Consider the following 21,364-nt stretch of genomic DNA (forward strand, 5'->3'; position numbering starts at 1 on the left):
TGTTTGCAGTAAACATGTTTTGGGGTCTAATATGGCATTCGTTCTGTGTACTTAAATTTCACATATCTATTATTTTAATTTATTGACTTTATTGTGTTATGTAATTATTTTTACCCTATTGATATTTTTTCGCTGCGTTTTTTCTCTAATTTGGTAACTATATTTCATTTCAACAACACTTTTCAACTACTTTACACGTTAAAAAAAATCTCATTCATTTCGATAACTTTAACATTTGATATGGGAAATTGCCCGACTTTAATGAGAAGCAACTTATTGCTTCGTCATTGTTTCAATTCCGCTTCGTAATGTGTTTTAAATTCCTCGAAAAATCATTTAGTGAATAAACAGCATCTTGTACAATTTTTCAATTAAAACTTCCGTTGTATTTTAACCTATCGCCCGATTTCACTAGAGGTAGCAAGGTGAGCCACGTTTCTCTTCCTGTCCCTTTAAGACCACATGCCGGCGACCGACCGGCGAACACATTTAGACGGGCAAACTTTGTTTAATCTATGTTGCACATTTCCTATATTAAAAGGCTGTAAAAGCGTAACGTTATTCATGCTGCAAGACTTCAATCAATGCTATCTCGCCACTTTTCACCCATAACTGTTTTTAAATTCTCGAAATTCAAAACATGAACACAAATAGACGTATAACGTTGGATAAAGAGAAGAATGCGGCTCGTGGGCTACATCTGTAAACACTTTAAAAACAAGTCGACGACCAAGAGGTTAAATGATCACGCAGTCGGGCTGGTTCTTTTGGTTTTCTTCCTTTACGTTTTCAAACAGATTATCAAGTTGAGCGGTGCATCTTCCTTGGAATCTTTCCGGCGACGAATCGCAATCTCGAAGTCTCGCTACGTATTCATTCGTGAGGGTCTTGAGCACTTCGCGATGTACCCCTTGCAAAATGTCTGGATCCACGTACTTGTTGTTGCAAACCTTAAAGGATCAAACAGACAGCATTTCGTGAAGTGAATAGGCTAGTGGGTAGTTCTGGACTGATAATAGTTGTTTTATTAGTTGCGTTCGCAATAGTTGTTTGCAACTTTCGACAAAACGTCGCGAATAAAAAAATATTTTCGCTAAAAATTAAGTACGTTGTAAAAGTGAAACACTTATCTCGGTTTAACAGATAAACACATATCTCAACAAGTCAAGCCAAGAATCACGCAGTAAGTCAAGTAACTAGGCTCGAGGTGCATTTCTAACTAAATCGGTTAAAATGCAGTTAATGCAAATTGTTATTCTACGATCTAAATCAATTTGTTTGTCCAACGCACTTCAGCCAACCTTTGCGTGTGACTTATTTCAGTAATTTTCCTGTGCGATTAAGGCAAAACTTTCTTAATAACTAAACTGTCATTTTCTATAAAATAAGGATTTAGTATGTTCCAGTCTCCTATAGAAGAAAACCTAATTCAACACGGACCAAAATTATTATTTATGGAGTGTTCTGGTTGCTAAAAATAAATTGTTCTAAATCAATGACAAACAGCGAAATATCTCCGTCTGTCGTTTTTTATTATTTTTGTTAACAACATCCACTTCTGTCGACGCAACAAGCGTAAAGCGTTATGCAAATATACAGGAGTTATTAATACATAGGTCATAGACAAAAGAAATAAAAAAGTACTCAATATATGGTTTCAGACTACAGCAAAGCCATTATCAAATTAAAGCTAACACACTACAACTTTTGAATACATAAGGACACATTCCAATACACAAAGCTCTTCAATTAGTCAAATAAGCTCACAACAGCATTGACACCAGTTTCAATACCAGATTTAATCGGTTTCACTACATATTTCTCGAAAGGTTGTGCAACATATTGATCCACGGTACTTGAAATGCGATACCAAAGGGTTCTGTTTTCCTCGTTTAGTTTCTTCACAGACTTGTACTCTTTGTTCAGCTCCGATTTGCATCTCTCCAAGAATGGTTCAAGAAGCTCCCTACTCTCCGATGCTGATTCGATTTGCCGTCTTCCGCGCGACTGAAGTCCATCATGTACATTTTGGAGGACTTCCTCCTCTACGTAACGTCCATTGCATTGCTGTAGTTAAAGTTTAAACAAAATTTTAGGAGAAAAAATAATTCCTGTGTAATTTATTTACCTTACTATAAACAAGTCCGACATTAATCACTTTTGTAATAAGCGTTTACCTATTTTAATTATTTTTACTGTGTTCAAGGTTGGCTGTATTTTGCACTTACGTTCGAAAGAAATGGATTCTCCATTCAGAACAGAAAATCATACATAACTATATGCTCTTGTGTTTAATACTGTTGTCTTTCCCTGATTGTACAAATTTTCACTTATTTTTGAACTAGTTTTCTTAAAGATTGCAGTTTTTTTAGATATCTCGATTCAGAATTGAGCGATGTGTTTATTTATATGTAACTAAATAGGTGAATATAAAGAACTTTAGATATAGGATTGCAATGCAACTCACTGCTCCAACCACATAACTATGGGAAATACTCAACTATATGGTGGGCCAAAACTCGGCTTACAGTTATTAAACTTTTGTTAGGTACCATTGAATGGCTACCACGCGGATAAAAACCCCAAACCAATAAATTTACTTTTAGACCCAAACCCTACTTTTTATAAGTGTAAGCCTACATTTGGGCCACTCTGTATACGCTATCTCGCGTTTTAAAGTATGCCCTCTTATCCATCTAGCATTTGGAAGGTCAAATTCGACAAGTTTAAGTATAGTTAAGTCCGACACCGACTCCGCTGCTCTAATTGTGCTGAGGTTTTCAACACGTTAAGCACGACACATGCTACGAATAACCCCAACTGGCGCCTAGAGTTCGGGCATGAATTCAGCCACCAGTAGACCACTTAACAGGGTTGCATACATCATTAATATACACAAACTATAACACTGCTTTAATATTTCTTACGCGCTTTGTATAAAATAGATTGAAAGTAGGTATATTCTATGCGTGATCTCCAGGAAACATTATCAGATATAAATCAATCAAAGCAATTTATAGGCTTTATACGGCCAGACGATTAGCTGCCAACGTATTAATTAAATTTTACTAAAAGATCTCTTGTAATAAGAATTATACACCGGACAATAAAACAAGTATCACTTGGCTAATATAACTTTAACAGATTGGCTTACTTTTTCCATGGTCTTCATGTATTCCGCTTTTATGTCTTGCAACTCTCGTTCTGCATTTTCCTCACACGTTGCCTGCAATACAAGAAGATCTATTAAATAAACAAACACGAGACGAGTGAAAACAATACTACTTTGAGGTATAAAAATCTGTGGACCTTATATAGCTAGTTCTAGGAGGGACTATTTAGCAAACGTTTTAACATTACGGCTAACTCCCAATAACTTGCAATTGGCATTCAACGATAAATAATTTTTATTATAATTAGGTAGTAACTTTTCTCATTGCTTTCCCATTATAAGGTTGAAATCTTTCCCTAATTTGAATTTTGGCGTATAAAATACCGCAGTGATTTGATTTACATTTTGAGGCAACGGTTTAAGGTCTGGCAAGCAAATTAAGAATTACAAAAGGCAGTTGAAGGTAAAAATGCTATATTTAACAAATTTGGACGCGAAAATAAATAACAAAAAACAACGATTGCCAAACTAAATAAACCTGTAAAAACACCAGGTTCAAACTCAATAGGTTGGGATAGAAGAACTTAATAAAGATTTTTATTGCTAAAAATCCTAAAAACGCCCAAACTTAAAGCAGTGGTTCCAAACGCCAAGAACACCAGCAACAGCAAGAGCATAAAATAACCATCCACAGTTCCAGCCCAAGGAATTTTACTCATTATTTTTTAGCTACCTTGTTTTGTTCGTTTCGCTCTTTGACTGAAACAAAATGCCCTTCAACGTCAGTCTCCAGCTTTCGACGAAACTCGTCAAAATATTTTTCAGGTTGCTTTTTGTCGACGCGATCGTAATCGTGTAAAGCGTCGCTCTTCAGTAGCTGGTGTCTCTTGACCAACTTGGATTCTTCATGGTAAGTTTGGGAACTCTAAAATGTATTAAAATTGTAAATCTTGGCGTAAATGTATTTCAACCTGCTCGCATGACAAACCGTAGCAGTTTTGACAGCTTCCAATAACCGAAAAGAGAATTTACATATTGCTTGATGAATTTAAAACCGATTCCGTAAATTTCACATCAATTGCACATTCTAAAACGGGATCTTAATCTGATTTTAATTTGTGACGCGGAACCTTTTGTAAATTAATAAAAAATCATGTGTTTTCCTTTTACAATTGCATATGCAAGCAAGTGCGACTTGCATACTATCCATTAAAGAACTGGTAAAATTATGGTACTCATATATTGCTTTGATGTCTAGGGAGTGTGACTGTCAACCTATTAATGAAAAGAGTGTGAAAAATGCGTTTTTTTTAATGGAACATCAGCAGAAAAATTACCACTTAATTCTATCGACAGTAATTTCACCTCCTCGATTCGCCGTTGATAATGAAGGTAGGCTTCACGTTTTGCTTTTTCGAAGTCATTCCGAGCCCTTTCCTAGAAGATGAAAATGTAATCAGATATTTAAAATAAATTTAATGCATTTTCGTGCAAAGCGTTCAAGCAAAATTTGTTCTTTACTATGGGAAAATTGGCATTAAAATTGCTCGCTGATGGTCGTATTCATCAATCGGACCAGACTCAACAAATAGCAACGGTCCAGCTATTAATAAAACAATTTTTAAAACTAATCAACCAAATGAAAATTAGCAGTTAAAATAACATAACAATGAGCGTCAATAAACGAATATACAAAATCTGAATATAAAAATCTCGTGGTAATTTTATTCACTACCAAAAATATAAATACATATTTAGAAGACGCTTAATTCATCACTGTCCTTGTACAACAAATCAAAAGAAAAACTATTTATTTATGACACAATATTTCTTTCCATACCCACCCCACGAGTGTCGTTCCGTCGTTTTATCTTGTCGAACTCGTTGTCGAGAAATTCGTCGAGCTGAGAGCGACATTGCTGTGCGAAATCTTTGCCTCTGTCCTCTTCTACAGACGCGATGATTGCTCGCGCTTTGCTCTTGCTCTCGGCATGTGCGTGCTTGAGTGTGGATTCTTCTGTGTAGCCAATACTGCAAACCTGGGTAAGAGGACAAGAGCGTGCTGTGTGGTTTATATTGACGTGGTTTATGCTGAGATGCTGTATCGGTGGAGGGTATAGGACATCAGCACAAATAAAAAGACACATAGGACCTGAGAAACAACACAGGCCGGCTGAACATGGCTTATCAAGTGATTTAGCAAGACCTGCAGCTCATGTTCCATAAAACGCATTTAATTTAGATTATTTGATCAAAAAAATTACACAAGGCATTCAAACCTATTTTTAGTTTTTCACCTTGTCAAATGAGATCATTTATACCTTTCTTTTGAAAGGAACGACACTTTATGTGCATGTCAGATACCCTCTTTTCTTTCTGCTATAAACACATTTAATTACTCATGGGCTCAAATATAAAAATTGCCTGCTCCTGCTGCAGAAAGTAGCAATGATAACCTTTGAACACCATTTATTGGTAGTCCTGTTTGTAGAAATTTCTAAATGTATGGATATGCATTACCTGAAGGAATGGTTCTCAGCGATTAAAAGTGTACTTAAAAGAGTTTCAGTAATTATTTTGTCCGTAATAGTTAGCTAATACCTCATCTTTACTAAAAGTGCAAAGAAATCCGTTAGAAGAATGGTACGGCATAAAAACAAAATTTTGCCTATACAAATCTAAATCTAAAACATGTTAAACGGCATAACATTTTGCTTTAGCCTTTAAATTGACAATACGTGGCGCTAGACTTAATGGACGCAGAAATTTAACACGTTTAATTTATATTTAAAAAAAAACTATAATATTAAATGTACAAAACACTTGGAAATTACTTACCTCATCCATCAAAGATGTATAGAGAGCCTTTGCTTGATTCATGATCTCAATGGTCTTGGATTCCGCTAGTTTCTGGAAAATATACGGTTTCTTTACCACGTCGTATGATTTCTTTGTACAGATTAATTTCTATCAAAAATTAACCGTCAAAAGTAGGCACAGTAGACAAAGAGTGCTTGTACGCTGTAAGAAGATAATAAGATTGTGCTTGAAAACAATTTTTTATATTTTAATTAGAATTTATAATCCCTTATTTAGTTGGAGATTTTCGTAAATAAGATATACGAAAAAATAGGCCTAAGTCACTGAGATGTAGAGTTACTTTATAAATGATAAAATAAAAACGTTGAGTGATTGCAGGGTAGTTGTTCACTGGGATACGTTATACAAAAACAAACTTAGGATTTAATATCGCTATATGTAAATGTTGTGAGGGGTTAACATTTTTTTTAATTTTCTGCTTGGGGTTAATAGGGGTAATGGTAGGAGTTAGAAATTTAGTTGGGGTTAGTGTTTTAGGGGTGAGATTCGGGTTAGATAAAATGTATTGGCCTGATTCTTACCATTCAGGTCTTATTCCTAAGGATTGATTTATACGGTAATTCGACTATTACGTATTAGTCCTATTTTGATCTTATTCCGAACTGTGTTTTATTCGAATGTTAATGTTGTTCTTATTTAGGTCTTATTGTTGGAGTCATGACGAATATGCGGTGCAACAAATATCACTTGCTTTATTGATGTCGTTGGTTTGCTTCATCTTTCGTCTTTCCTCTGCGATCTTCTTCAGGAGGCGTTCTTTCTCTTCCGTCCGCTGAGGGGTTCCTCTTCCGACAGGTGAAGTTTTGAATATGTTTAGTGCGCTCTTCTGTGAAGAGTCGTGTGCCGCTTTGAAGTCGCTATCCTCCAGGAAAACGTCGCTGCATTTCTGGGATAAACACATTGGTAACACGTCTATTTTCTATATGTTCAATGGGAAGAGGGTTAAAGGCAAAGAATGCCGTGCATTAATATATAAAAACCAAACATAGCAGTAATGTAAGAAAACAAAATCCAAAAACACGATACGTAACATTGGCGTTTTTTCCCTCAGCCTTGCATCAGGGAGTCGAACCTTTTGACTTTTTCGGTTCGGGTTCAAGGATTTTTTTGGAATCCGGTTCAGTTCCGGTTCAGCTCCGGTTCAAAGTTGTGACGTCATACAGGAGCGAACCGCTCTAATTTACAGGTTCGGGTTCGGTACTTCCAAATTATTCGGTTCAGTTCCGGTTCGGTTCCTTAAAATCTTATAAAAACCGGTTCATAAAGTTCCGTTACGGTTCGGAATAAGTTGACCCAAAACCGGTTCATAAAGTTCCGGTTCGGTTCCGGTTCGACTCCCTGCCTTGCATAGAGTATACATAGGGCTATCTTTACGGATACGTGACATTTTATTCGGTTACCGACATCCGATATTTTGGTCAAAAAGGATCGCGATCCTATCCAAACCAATGACGTCATTCCTATGCTCGAACAACCATACTGGTTTAAATTGCAACGTTCCATGGTAACTTTGTCCAATTTATAAGGTCATATTTGGACTTAAAATTAACAAGTTCAGTTCGTTTAACCCACTATTTTTTTAATAAATGTACATTTTAAAGTAGAAATCGCTAAGATATATCGTAAATCGTTAACGAAATTCCTATAATAGTTTGGTGTCTGGTAAACTCAATGAAATCCCGTTCCAGAAGGGTGCGAACAAACGCAGCTTCCCTTAACAGCAGCTTATTCTAACTTTGCACGTTTTTAAAGCTTTGTAACTTTTATTCGACAAAACAAGCACAAGTAAACCAGCAATAACTCACCTGTTCCATTCCCTTAATGTAAGCATCGATTGACTTCAGCGTTTCGCTTTCCAACCGACGTCGCATTTCCTCCTGTACAAACATAACATAAGTAGTTCTGAACAAACTTCGTTATTGATGTTCTCTAGGGAGCGTATGTAGGAAACGGAAGACTTTTATGGTCACCAGGAGAGGGGCCTAACAAAGGATGTTACTCATAATTTTAGATAACATTTAGTACACTGATTAAAATAAAAACACTAATGGCAGTGTACCAAGTTTTCTTCAAATTTGTAAAGACAAACTTTACCCCTTCGTTACTTTGATTCGAGTTTTAGCATTCGGAAAATGTGCTGGATTTTATGGATAGATCTACGAACTCAAAGACTGTGGTTTTAAATAAACAGTAGATGAAGCCGTTTTAAATAAAAAGGTAAAACGAGAGAACCTTTACAGACTATAGTGGAAACAAAAATTGGCGTCATCTAAAAAGACGAAACTAGCTGCAGTTCAAACGGAATTCCCCGTTTACGTAGCTGGCTTTGCCTCTACAGTAAAACCGTTTCACAAGAAGCTTTTAGTGACGTCAAGTTCAAAACTAATGCCTCGACCATGGGGATTTCCACGTTGCGAAATATATGTCTTTAAATCTCCTTTTTCAAGGCAATGCTTTGAAATGTGTGAATTTTATACGAAAAACGAAAAGCGACACGTTACTTTAAAACATCACGTTGCTGTCAAAATAAAAAAAACGCGCAAACTATTCCCGATGTTATATTTTATATACGCATTATCAAGCTTTTAAAAGCATTTCAGAATTTTTTCCAATGCCGCTACCACTCCAATTTTTTAATTTCAAATTTGAATAAAAAAACATTACGAAGCAGTCACGGGCAAACAACAAAGCTATATACGTAAACGTTCCAATGCAATGTGACTAGAAATCGCTTGAATAGTTAACCCCCGCGAAAACAACAACGAAGGGAATTCCCCTTTAAGTAGGCCACTCTTTGGCTCTTCACTAAGTAAACTCACTTCACATTGCAGAAAGCTTTGAGTTACGTCAATGGCGAAACTAATTGACCTAGCACGCGTTTTTCCTATTGCGAATGGCACGGATTTTCTGGTTATTTTTCAAAAAAAAATAATTCCTCGAAATCTGTGACGAAATTTTATACGACATGTTTAAATTATTAAGTTGCTCGTAAAACTTTGAAATGTCACCTTTCTGGTTAAACAAAAAATGCTTGAAATATCCCGTATGTTATATTTTATATAGGCATTATCAAACTTTTTAACGCAGTTCCGAAACATTTTTTTCCAATGCCGCTACCACACCAATTTTTAAATTACAAATTTGAAAAACATTGCGAAAACATGGGCAAACAACAAATTCAGTCAAACATGGGCAAACAACAAATTTAAAGGCAAACGTTCGATTTCTCTGTGACTATAGAAATCGCTTGTTATCCATAACTGCCGAAGCAACAATGTATCGCACGCGACAAAGAGGACAGACATTGCTTAGCAGATCGTAGATCAGGTCGTTTCAACGCTATTACAAGGCATGTCGGAAAGCCGCTGAAGTACCTGTCTGTGTTTGCTTAAACGAAACCCGTTACCCGACGCTGGTGATTCCCCATCTGAAAGCGCGTGAACTCCTGCCTCATAAGTTCGACCAGCTTGTTTCTGTATTGCTCCGTAAACTCCTGCGGGCAATCTTTGGTGTTTTGCTCGTACAAGTCGAATGCTTCTTGCCGGCTCTTGTCGTTCGCTTTGAGCAAACTCTCGTTGTTCAAGACCTCGCCTTTAGCAACCTAGCAGCGCCCGAATTGACAAATTTATTGAGGTTTACGCTACTGAGCACAACATAAAAGTGGTGAATGTTTGACAATTAGCAATGTTTTAAAATGGCAATCAGCACTAACTTACAATCTGCAAATAACTTTGCCATGACAGTGTGGCGATGTAAACGTATTCTTACATCTCGCTGTATAACAAGTGTACTTTGCCTATATGCAAGTATGAAAACATATTTCGTATATGTGGCTTACATTTTGAAGGCTGGATGAATATTTCTCTTCGGCCTGCGCAACAAAATCGCGAACGCGGTTCTTCAAACGTTCCTGAAAGAAAATATAAATTTATGAAAGGGGTCAACAAACCTTTCTCATAGAGGGTCAAATAACTTGACTGACTGGCGCCAAATAAAACAAATTGGAGATCACGGGCCGCTTGTAAATCTTTACATTTACCTTAGACGTATAGTTATTATCAAAGAAGAAAAGATAAAAAAATATTAAAATGTGTACACTTATGAAGTTGTTGTTTAGTTTAAAGTTTAATTTAAATTTAGCTTAATTTTGCATCGATACTCATTTCCGGATTATTTGGAAAATATGACGCGGGCCAGAAGATAAAGCAGCGCACCTGGTTTATGCGAATAGTCATAAATGTCCAGCGACACCAGCTGTTTTTATATGTTATGTCAAATTTAATTGATTTTTGTTTTGCTAGAGTGAAATCGTCACAACCGACAAATGAATTAGAATACAGCTTCGCATAACGGTATAGTATAAACTCCATTTCGGAACTCCATTTAGTCAGTTGGCTAAATCAGAAAAGCAAATGATTGCGAATTACCATCTGTGCGATGTTAGTTTGCTCGTGGGTGGCAAACTCCTGCTTGATCATTTCGACTAACTTCTTTCTGTATTCGGCAATGAACGAGTCATTACCAAGTTTGGGAACAACGTCAAACTGCTGCAAAGCAATTGCCTGACCGGTTTCGTGTTTTTCCCGGAGAACTTTCAACTGCACAAAGCCGAACTCGTCGAAAAGCTGAAGCGACAAAAAATATCACTTGTTTAAACCACATTAAACATGGACACAAAAATGCATTTTAGTACTTTAACTTTGTAAAATAATTGCTAGTTTTACAGACCTTAGTCATTTGGTTGGAGTAAGCTTCCTTGCATTGCTGAAGGATGGGTATCATTGCTGCCTTTGCACTTGCCTATACAAACAGAGAATAGTTGGTACTATACCCTGCTAAAAACTGTTATAGCTGTATAATGCAATGTTGAAATCCGAATAGTTGGATTATCTTAGTTATAAAGGGAATGGAAACTATTAACTTCTGTTCACATTAATTAATTAATTCAGTATCATATGCGGAATACTAAGTGAATAAATTACGGTACTTCCGATTCGCCAACAAAAGTCGCAAAACACCTGGTTCAATTTGCTTTTGACGCTTGTAGCGCTCAAATTAGGAAAATTCGAGGCTTTGTAGCGTCTGTGTTAAAACACGTTTTAGAAATTTTACGGTTCAAGCGAACTGTGTTAGAACTGGATAAAAGTAAACAGCGAATGCGCAGACTAATCAAGCTTCGGTATGAAAGATGATAGCCAGGAACCGCATTATTCACCAAACATGTATGGTAAATACATTTACTAAAACGAGAAATAAAGCCATTCTCAAAGTAGTTTTACTTATGTTGAATTAACAATGCTTTAGCAACAATAAAAGTCTAACCTGCTATTAACGGGGTTAAATTATAAACATTTATAATGTACAAAACTGTAAGAGAACAAATCCGTAGTCTGCATCGCTTGGCAACGTTTCGTTATGGATGATTAGTCTGCCCATTCGCTGTTCACCTGACTTGAGCGCTACAAGCGTTGAAAACAGTCAAAATAGATTATTTAGGCTAGACAAACCAACTATTGAAGCTGGACAAAATGTGACTGAAGTCCAAACTTTATTTAGAACAATGTTATTATAGGCACGAGTTAACCTAAGTATAAGAAAAACCTAGCCAAAATATTTATGCGACTATATTCTCGAGAATGATTAGCAAAAAAACCTGCAAAATTGTCCCGACGTCTGGCATTTTCCCACTTCGAAACACCTCGAAGTAAGCCAGCATAAAGTTGATGAGAGCTTGCCCTGTTACGATGTTGCCGTTAACCCTCTTGATGACGACATTGTGAGGCGAAAACAAATGCTGAACGAGCTCTTCCAAATGGTCGAGAAAGTCCAATTCCACTTCTGCATAATAAATAATATTATTAAACGCTTAAAAAAGTATATGACGTTGTGTCTTTAAAAAATCACTGTTCGACACAGGAATTCTAAATCGGGATATTTGACAGAAATTGTATGATATGTTGAAATGCTCGATATCAGTTTATCGACAACAATTCGATTGCTCCAGACTTAGTTTCAACTTTTCTTAGCCGATATACCGCTGACTTTGGGGCGATTTACCAATGGAGGCCATTTTTAACTTGCAGATTACCTGCCAGACAAATAGAGCTTCCCTGTTTCTGTCCTCTGACAGCCACCTTCCTTCCAGGATGAGGCATCAGAAAGCAGGACACGTCGTCGTAAGAATCCTTCACGTTTTTTCGGACGGACTCCAAGTCTTTGTGCTTCGTCTTTACGGCCAATAAATCTTCCAAGACCTGTCGACCGCCTCCTATACCAAGCTCGAAATCAGGGTCCTGCCAATCTCGCACCAGAAACAGCAGATTCTAAAATGTTTCGCACTCTATATTTAGGATGTATAACGTCGTAAACTCTAAGCGTTGCTTGTTTAGGTCGCAAAATACACAATGTGGACACCATAGGTAAATGTGAATAGCATTTGATCTATTGCAACAGTCGGAAGGGTAAAATTTGTGTGTCGAAATATTAGAATTCGGGCATTTTTAACAACTGTCTCTAATATATGGTAAACTTTGAAAGCTCTAGAAACGGTCAACTATAGCGAAAAATTATTTAATAACCTACCTGAAAAGGTTTTCCGTTCAGCCTGCTAGATTTGTGGGCCGCTTTGCCGTAGTCCGTGAACAACTGGCAAATAATTGCGAAATAGTTTCAGACTAAAATATTTCAATTGTGTTAATTTCATTTATTCCTATACTTGCAAATGCTGGAGGGCGTCTTCCTGTATCTGCTGCATGACATTGTAGATTTGCACGGAACTTATCATCGTGCTTAAAGCAAATATGACGGAACAGCCTTTGACCGAAGTAGAACTGTCAAAGGCTCCCTGCGTGTCCATCAGAAACACGGCGACCTGTAATAAGGATTGTTTGGTAAGTCAGGTTGAAAAATGTTGAGAGGCAGATTACATATAGCGGCTCGATTGTCTGTAGTCCATTTATTGACTAAAATGCGATTTGCGTTACATTGTATCCTAATAAACTATATATGCATTATGTAGAAACTGTTTCTTCCAAACTCACGACCAAAACTGGTGAAATTTTGTATAGGTTCTCCTCTCTGTTAACAGTTTTGCCCAGTTTTAAGTTACTTTGATTGATAAAAAATCCATTCAGCCCTAGAATGTTGTTGTTTCATACAAGACGCAATACAGCACTGAACAGTCAGTAGCGCAAAGAAAGCACTATAGCCAAAATTTTAGGATTCTCTTTAAATCGTTATTCGGCAAATATGAGGTTTCCAATCAATTGCATTATGATCGAAATTATATTGCTGAAAATGCTCGTTATGTTTCTATTATGGATATATGCAGGACTCATATGCTAAAATATTACCTCTCCAGCTGGTGTATTGACAAAGAACGGTTCGTTCCACAGCCAGACTCCTTGCGTATGCCTGTCCTTGCCGCCTCTCCAACCGAAACCTTCACGAAGCTGCTCGTCTTTGTTGGCAAGCCACGACTTAGACTAAAATACAATTTAAAACTGAATATGGTCGAGTTTAATCCTGATAAGGAAAGAAGCCAATTTATTCAGCAAATCCGCAACTGAAAGCAAATGTGAAAAAAACACTATTGTAAATACACGCATCGTTCTTTGCCAGTAAAACCTATTTTTTGTGATGTTAACAGCAGATTGGATTATTGATTGTTGAGGCCTTGATTACTTCATGCTAATTCATCGTCAAATAGTAAACACACTACTACACGGTACCGTAAAATCTATTACTGGGTGTATACGGAAAGGAACGCCTTGTTTACTCCTTGCTAATAAACCGCCGAATAGTGAACACACTACTGCAAAGAACTAAAATCCCACATAAATTGGTGTATATAGCAATTCCCAAACTGTGTGCCGCGGCACACTAGTGTGCCTCGAGAGATTGCCAAGTGTGCCACGAAACTTTTTTGTAATTTCGGAAAATAGAATATTTGTATTACCGATAGACATACACGCAAGCATTTTAGACTTAAATACGCCATACCCCTAAAAAATTTATTGTATTGCAACATACATATATTTTGTTGTGTGTTAAGGGCGATTGTAAAGTTACTCTGTTGTTATTCTGTTAAAAGTGTTCCGCAAAATATTTCAGATAATTTTAGTGTGCAGCGAACCAAAAAAGTGTTTGGGAACCACTGGTGATACGAAAAGGTACGATCACGGTAAAAATGCTTGGTTTTTATCCGAACTTGAACTTGCAAATGAACCATCCGTAATCATGATCAATCCCCGGAAGCCAACTTACCTTTCCTTGCTTCTGCGACCACAAGTAGCGAAGAAACAAGTTGAGCATGAAGGATTTCCCTTTGCGGAACGCACCAGCCAACGAATACACGGCAACCGGAACGTCAGCGACCTGACCGAACACCCGCTCAAGTTCCACTGAGTCGATTTCGAACGAACCCGAGTCATTTGGTCGAACAATCTGGACGGCCTTGTAAGTTCCAATGTCCTTGCGTTCTGCGTAAAGCATTTTATTCTATGCTTTGTCTTCATTAATATTATATACACTTCAAAATAAGAATAATACGGACTCAACAAAACGCACCGCCTTTTTCAAATTCGCGTTATGTGAAAGAGTTTATGCTAAAGTTCAGGTCATAAGCACGACCTATTCGATGACAACTGTTCTAATACAAGAATGATAGAGCTAACGTTTCACTCTTTACTTACGGTTGTCAGTCATTCCATATCCGTGTTCATTTAAAATGTCTCCTGATCGATCATCACTTCGAGGCATATAAGACATGGTTTTAGCCAACAAACTTATATTTATAAAGAGAACTAACTATAAGGCTCTGACTGTCTTTAATCGAGTTTAATGTGCTTAAAACGAATATTCCTGCTTGTTTTTATATACACCGCTGAAACGACATTAATAGTGAGCTTCAGAGCTTGTTATTGACAACAACAGCTACGCCGCGATTTTCGAACTAATTTGTAAAAGTCTAAGCGTACCAGGCTTACACTTGTGACTCAAACTAATGTTCTGCTTCTTGCTCGATGCGTTACGCCGCTTAAATAACACAGCATCGCACAGCGCTTGCAAGGCAGACAGAGAGTACACAGTTTTGTCGTTTTATGTGTTCAATACGGCCATGACCTTTTCTCTCCACTCGCCAGACACGGGTAACACTAATTTACGGAATGATGAATGGTCGGAATGGTCGGAACGCTCACAGAATTATTATTAAATATAATAACACTTGACCCACCTTTACCCAAACGCTAACCCCCACCCTAACCCAAATATTGTGCGTTGGTTTAATAATTGTTGTAACGGGCTAACAATTAAATTAGTATTACCCCAGACACGATAGGCTTGTTTTTTCCCGATCAGGAAAGCAGAGTTATATTTTTTAACGAGCATTTTAGATTTCAACATAATATGCCAATTATTTTGTAGTAAGCATCTTAGTGGTGCGAGCCACAATTTCAATTTTAGCGAGGTTCCTGCTGTTTATTACCACGGAAAATGCGGGGAACCGTATTTTAACACTCAGCTATAGAGTTTCCAAACTTATTTCACGAATAATTTATAAATGCAGAGTTGTTTGTTACAAAAAGGGCTTTTGATTTGTTCTCGATTACTTGAAATGGCAGGCCGCCCAGCAAATATCATTATTTTGGACACCCGGCGTACATACCTCACAATAAAACCATTGTGAATTGATTAATCCAAAATATGGCCGGCAGTCTTACACTGCTACTTTAAACAAACACAATTTTATTCTTTGACGTGAAAAATAGAGCCATAGGACATCCATTGAAAAGTTTGTGCTGTGTGGGGATGTTGTAGTCCCTTCAGCAGCAGCGGTACATTTCGTCGAAAATCAATGTCACATGCTCTGCCGCGAAAAATCAATCCAACTCGCAAAACTATAGGCGCGATTGCGGTTTTGTTAGAAATGACGACAAAAAAATCGCATTTAATGCCTCCTGTACAGCCAAAATAGTGTTCGTGCAAGTATTAAACATTTTGGTTACCGACAAAATCTTGAACAACTAACTAGACTTTGCCTAAAGCAAACGAAAAAAGCCGCAAAGTCGCGTTCGACTTCTAAGCGCTAAACACCGAGGATTCCCCGCAGGAGTTTGTGGAGCAATAAAGAAACAAGCTCGTCGAACTCATGAGGCAGGAGTTCAAGCGGTTTCAGACGGGGAATCACCACAGACGGGAAACTGGTTTGGTGGTACATAGAAAATACAAAACAAAGACAACTATTGCTCTCTGTCTGGCGATACGTTGCCGCTGTTATAAATTACAAGCAATTTGTAGATTCCGTTAAATCCAAAGTTAGCGCCTTTTTGCTTACACAAGTATGTTAACCTGCTCTACACATCAGTTTTTTTGTTCAATCAGAATGCAAACTTCTAAATTGTCGGGAAAGCGGCTTTAGGTAACCCATACTGCTTGAAAAGTTTATAAATGCGTAATATAATAGGTTCGAGTGTTTTTTATGCAGATTTTGTTTTATCCCTTTGTTTACTTTCGAAATAACGTGTCGTGTTGTGTGTACAATTCTGCCAAAAAATTCAGATGTCCGATTAGCATGAATATAAAGTTCGTACCATTCGGAATTTGGGAAGTTGGGTTTTAACCTTAACTTAGCTTACATCGGTCTGAAATGAGTCTGCCGTTTAAAACGGCGAAGTCGCTTACATATTGGGGATTTCCCTTCGAGCTGCTAGAAGTTTCCACTCTTTCCCTGAGTCGATAACTGTGCCTTGTGAATTATTTTGTTTAAATAATCTCCCCCTATGTTTATTTTGGACAACAACAGAAACATTGGCTAAATCAAAATAAAACGATTTTCAGAATGCTAAAAATCAAATGCAATTTAGGTTTAGGTATTGCTTTCCTTTGCCTATGCGAACAAAACTTAGTACAATGCAATTTAATGTTTGTGGTTTAGGCGTTTATAAGCTTCCCAGGTCTTAGCCTGTTGGCTGTAAAGTGTTTTGTGTCTTTACAAGCCCTCGCGAGATTCAAAAAAATTGGCTTGATGTTATGTTCGTACCGAAGGAAATGTGACGTCGGTTGAAAAGCGAAACGCTGACGTCAATCAATGCTCAAGTGACGAAAATGAACAGGTAACAGTTGCATTGCGTGTGATTCTGCTGTTCAGCCATAACCAAATCCTGTCAAAAACGTGGATCGGAGACGTCACGCCTTTGCTATACAGATAGAAGCTTTCAATTTACTACAGAATTTTTTTATCTAAATTTACTCAATAAATTTGAGAAACTGACAAAGATATAATCTCTGAAATACATATTAATTTATGTTTTCAGGAATAATTGAGTTTGTTGAATGTGTGTTGACCAAATTGGCACCTTTCAGGGATGTTTTTGATTGAAAAATTGAGGGTACTTTCCGATTTGCTCGTGCTTTGCTGTGAACAAATATCACATCCTTTTCTCTGTTATACCATCGTCTATCAAAAGTTACTTAGAAAGTACGATTATTATATGACAGAATGTTTGTGCGGTTATTTACGCCGACAAGACGGGAATTTGTTAACATTCCTTGCCAATAGATTAGGCAGAATGAATTTCTGTCTAGCGGAAATCGTATGCGCCCTCAGGCGAAAAGTAAGTTAGTTTTACTTTATCCTCGCACGTTTATTCAAAATTTATTTTTTACGTTGCCAGGATTTAGTGCCTTTATAACATATGGTTTGTTACATGGCATATATTTTACCTATTACAAGCTTCAAAAAGAATATTTGCATTCCCTGCTTGAATATATAAGCTTGCAAACATGTCTCGTACTATTTTCACCAAACCCAGAACCAGGCTTGTTTTTATTATAGTTTTTTAATTTATCTTGGTAACATTTTTTCTAAACTTTAGTTTGAGGCGATAGTGCGCTTGCAAAGCATATTTTAGCATATTAAACAACTAAAAACAACGGCTTACGAAATAGAAGCAGAATATTGTTTGACCTATTTAACAACATTATTTGTCAGTCCCACAATAAAAATAGGTAAAGTTTATTCCTAAATTGGATTTAGAAATATGTTATACTAATTAAAATAACCATCAATATGTTTTCATCAAAGTTAATTAGTTTTCCTCATTCGTACACTTTCTTGCCTGGCGAAATCTAGGATATTTTTTTTGTATTGAATACGTCCAAAGTATATATGCTGCACTAGCGAAAACTGATATATATAGGCATAAAATGCAAAAACACTGCCAACATTGATAAATGTAAAATTTGTTCGAACGAAATTTGTTTTAAGTTTGCCAAATTAAAAACAAAATAAACGTTAAACATCACCAGTAGACCAAGCAAAACCAAACTCAAGTCTATAACTTTGTTTATGATTTTGACTTTAGCAAATCAGTTTTGTTCATTATGGTGTAGGACTCTAGGGCATATTAAATAATATATTGCCGAAAACTAAGTGTACTGTTAACTTGTCTTGTTTATTTCATACAAAAGGTCGCCGAGTAGAGGGAAGCGAAGAGACTATAGAGAAAGTGGGTCTGGCCTTGACGAGAGACAGGGCCGTTTCTCTCGAAGAGACTAGGACAAATATATAATTATGCAATTTCACGTAAAGAAGGCGCGCTTGAAATATAACAAGAAGGTGATCGACATAAACATAGCTACAAAGTCACTACATGGCATCATTGTATTTTTGTTAAATTTAACAGTCCAATCTCTACAAAATAAATGCAACATAAAATGATTTTAATATTACGAAAAATTCCTATTGTTGTTAGTAAATACATAAATCACGTCAGCTGTCCTATATAGTAGGCTAGTATTAGCACTGCGGTTCTGCTCTCTCGCGTATTAATTGTTGTATTTTTATGCATATTTAACTACTTTTCAACTTCAAAATTTTGAAATTAAAAAACCTTATGCAACACCAAAAAAAGTTCAACGAATTTAAATTTACTTTGTGGCATGGCCTAGTAATCTCAAGCAATCGCAATTTTCACTTATTTTACTGATTTTAGTCTTTGTTGTGGTAAGAATAACATTGATATTAGGCAGAAAGTCACAAACAACCAATACGTACACATCTACAAATTTATTTTTATGTTAACTCACGATTCTATTGTTTAAAAAAAAAATATGTTTATTTTTCCCCATTTAGCCATCGTCTTATTGAGTACCAATATAACTCAAAACAATCATTAAAATTTATTAAGTCAGATGGCATTTTTAGACCCATTGTTGAAAGCAAATAAGCTTTTAAAGAACACCACATTATGTTCTGTAAACAAGCTTTTAAAAAAAAACTATCTCGTAATGGAACATTGCCCCAAAATATGATTTCCAAAAAATCACCCATGGCAAATAACCACTTACACAATTTTAAACAATCTCAACTCTAGGTCTAGTATTATATGGGCCGAAAATTTATTTTCGGGACATATCTTGTTTTTGCCGTTATTCTTTTTTGGTTTCCTATGGTTTCCTATGGTTTCCTATGGTTTCCTATGGTTTCCTATGGTTTCCTATGGTTTCCTATGGTTTCCTATGGTTTCCTATGGTATGTTTCAGACCTAGTTTTGTCCGAAGCTTTATAGAAAAAGTAGACATCGTAGAACCTTCAAATTTTCAGCCATGCCGTAGAGTGGTATGTAGGTGCTTTGTAAAAGTTTATGAGGCTGCACTCCCAGGGGCCTTTGCTTGGGGGGTAAAAACCTGAAATATTGCGTTTTAGCACTTTGTAGCTAACGACAGCCATATAGCAGCAGAAAAACTTTCATACAGAATTCGTTCATATTCGCTTGCTTTGTCCAGCTTGTGAAGTGACGAAGCGACTTACCGCCTGCTGGGCTTTATTGTCCCGCGCGTGAGACTTTCATTGTGCGAAGTGGCACGTCCTAAACTGGGCTCGTGCGACTTGCATTTTAAAACGAGGCTTCTCTTTAGTAAAATTACTTAATGCTGTTAAGAAACAACTTATTTTACCGCCGCAAATTTAAATGCAAAATCTGGTGGCAACTCTAATCCAACATATCAACACCAGGCCTACACAACTTAAAATTGCAAATTTAATAGTTTTCCCCCCAAATACCTGGCTACGCCTCTGACACTGGTCAATATTAACCATTTATTTGCGTTCTCCAATCTGCACTAACTTAAACAAAATAACATTTGCCAAAAACATCTGCACACCGTCTGCGAATTTTCGTTCTACCATTTGTTTTTCGCCAATGACCAAACCTGCTTTTTTATGTCTTAGCGTTACATCAGTGGTTCTCAAACTTTTTCAGCTTGCAGAACACTAAAAAAATCTTGAATAATTCGCGGCACACTTTAACAGAACAACAATATAGTAATTTGACAAATGGCCTTAAGACGCGACAAACTATAATATGTAAATGTATCAATATTATTTATTTGTTAAGCATTTTTAAGTCAAAATGATTGCGTGTATGCCTATTGATAAATCTTTTGGAGTTTGGAGCATGTTGATGTAAAGAAACCTTCGATATTGCAGAGCGACCTTGATATGCCTTGTCACCAAACAACATGTGTGTTGGAATCATAGTGTATACTACGCAAAAAGTGGGTTCAGGGCTAAAGTGGTTGCTTTAACCAAGTTAAGCGTAACTTTGAAGTGTGAAACGGCAATACAAAGCATTAGCATTTATTATGATTTTCACGACTCTATTAAACCTTTAAAGAGATATTAATTATGTTGGTCATTAATGTTGAAGTTTGGAATAAACAATTAAGTGTTAACCATCAATAATTACAGACAACGCAATGGAATCATAGTGCATTTTAGACTTTGCCTTCTGCTTCCACTGTCTTCAAAATTAAATTTTGCCGAAATAGAATTTTATCCCCAATCGCCAATTTTATCACAAGTACTGGGGCCTTTGCTTGGGGGGAAAAAACCTGAAATATTGCGTTTTAGCTCTTTGTAGATAACGACTGCCATCTAGCAGCAGAAAAACTTTCATACAGAATTCGTTCATATTCGCTTGCTTTGTCCAGCTTGTGAAGTGACGAAGCTACTCACCGCCTGCTGCGCTTTATTGTCCCGCGCGTGAGACTTTCATTGTGCGAAGTGGCAGGTCCAAAACTGGGCTCGTGCGACTTGCATTTTAAAACGAGGCTTCTCTTTAGTAAAATTACTTAATGGTGTTAAGAAACAACTTATTTTACCGCCGCAAATTTAAATGCGAAATCTGGTGGCAACTCCAATCCAACATATCAACACCAGGCCTGCACAACTTAAAATTGTGTATAAACTGTTGCTACCAGGCATGGTAATGTAAATCAAAAAACAGCTCCTCTGGTAAGTGTAATTGTTAACCAACGTTTAACGTTCAATAATAGCACGAGAATCAGACTACAGGAAAAGATTATTTT

At 36.8% G+C, this 21,364-nt stretch overlaps 1 protein-coding gene across 2 annotated transcripts; it reads right to left on the reverse strand.

The window, feature by feature from the left end:
- Positions 1-702: 702 nt before the first annotated feature.
- Positions 703-14,988, reverse strand: LOC146159008 (uncharacterized). 2 transcript variants are annotated; one of them, XM_083383621.1, is made up of 19 exons: positions 14,686-14,988; positions 14,258-14,472; positions 13,345-13,476; positions 12,708-12,863; positions 12,575-12,637; positions 12,081-12,315; positions 11,646-11,830; positions 10,721-10,792; positions 10,420-10,617; positions 9,831-9,902; positions 9,399-9,593; positions 7,798-7,869; positions 6,684-6,878; positions 5,951-6,022; positions 4,957-5,151; positions 4,478-4,549; positions 3,846-4,037; positions 3,155-3,226; positions 703-950 (listed from the first exon to the last, which is right to left on the reverse strand). In XM_083383621.1, the coding sequence occupies exons 1-19, from the start codon at positions 14,759-14,761 to the stop codon at positions 738-740; spliced, it is 2,682 nt and encodes an 893-aa protein (XP_083239747.1). In that variant the 5' UTR covers positions 14,762-14,988; the 3' UTR covers positions 703-737. The 2 variants fall into 2 exon arrangements, with proteins under 2 accessions (XP_083239747.1, XP_083239746.1); XM_083383620.1 differs by lacking the exon at positions 703-950 and adding an exon at positions 1,514-2,067 and having other exon boundaries at positions 14,686-14,984.
- Positions 14,989-21,364: the final 6,376 nt, after the last annotated feature.

The sequence above is a fragment of the Ascidiella aspersa genome, chromosome 3, assembly GCF_963924565.1.
Source record: "Ascidiella aspersa chromosome 3, kaAscAspe10.2, whole genome shotgun sequence".
Taxonomy (NCBI): Eukaryota; Metazoa; Chordata; class Ascidiacea; order Phlebobranchia; family Ascidiidae; genus Ascidiella; species Ascidiella aspersa.

Excerpts from the sequence above, each read along its gene's own strand:
- LOC146159008 (XM_083383620.1), bottom strand. The coding sequence starts at position 14,761 with ATGTCTTATATGCCTCGAAGTGATGATCGATCAGGAGACATTTTAAAT. Across the intron at positions 13,477-14,257 it reads GGTCGCAGAAGCAAGGAAAG|TCTAAGTCGTGGCTTGCCAA; the intron begins GTAAGTTGGCTT and ends ATTGTATTTTAG. Across the intron at positions 2,068-3,154 it reads ACATGAAGACCATGGAAAAA|CAATGCAATGGACGTTACGT; the intron begins GTAAGCCAATCT and ends CTTTAACTACAG.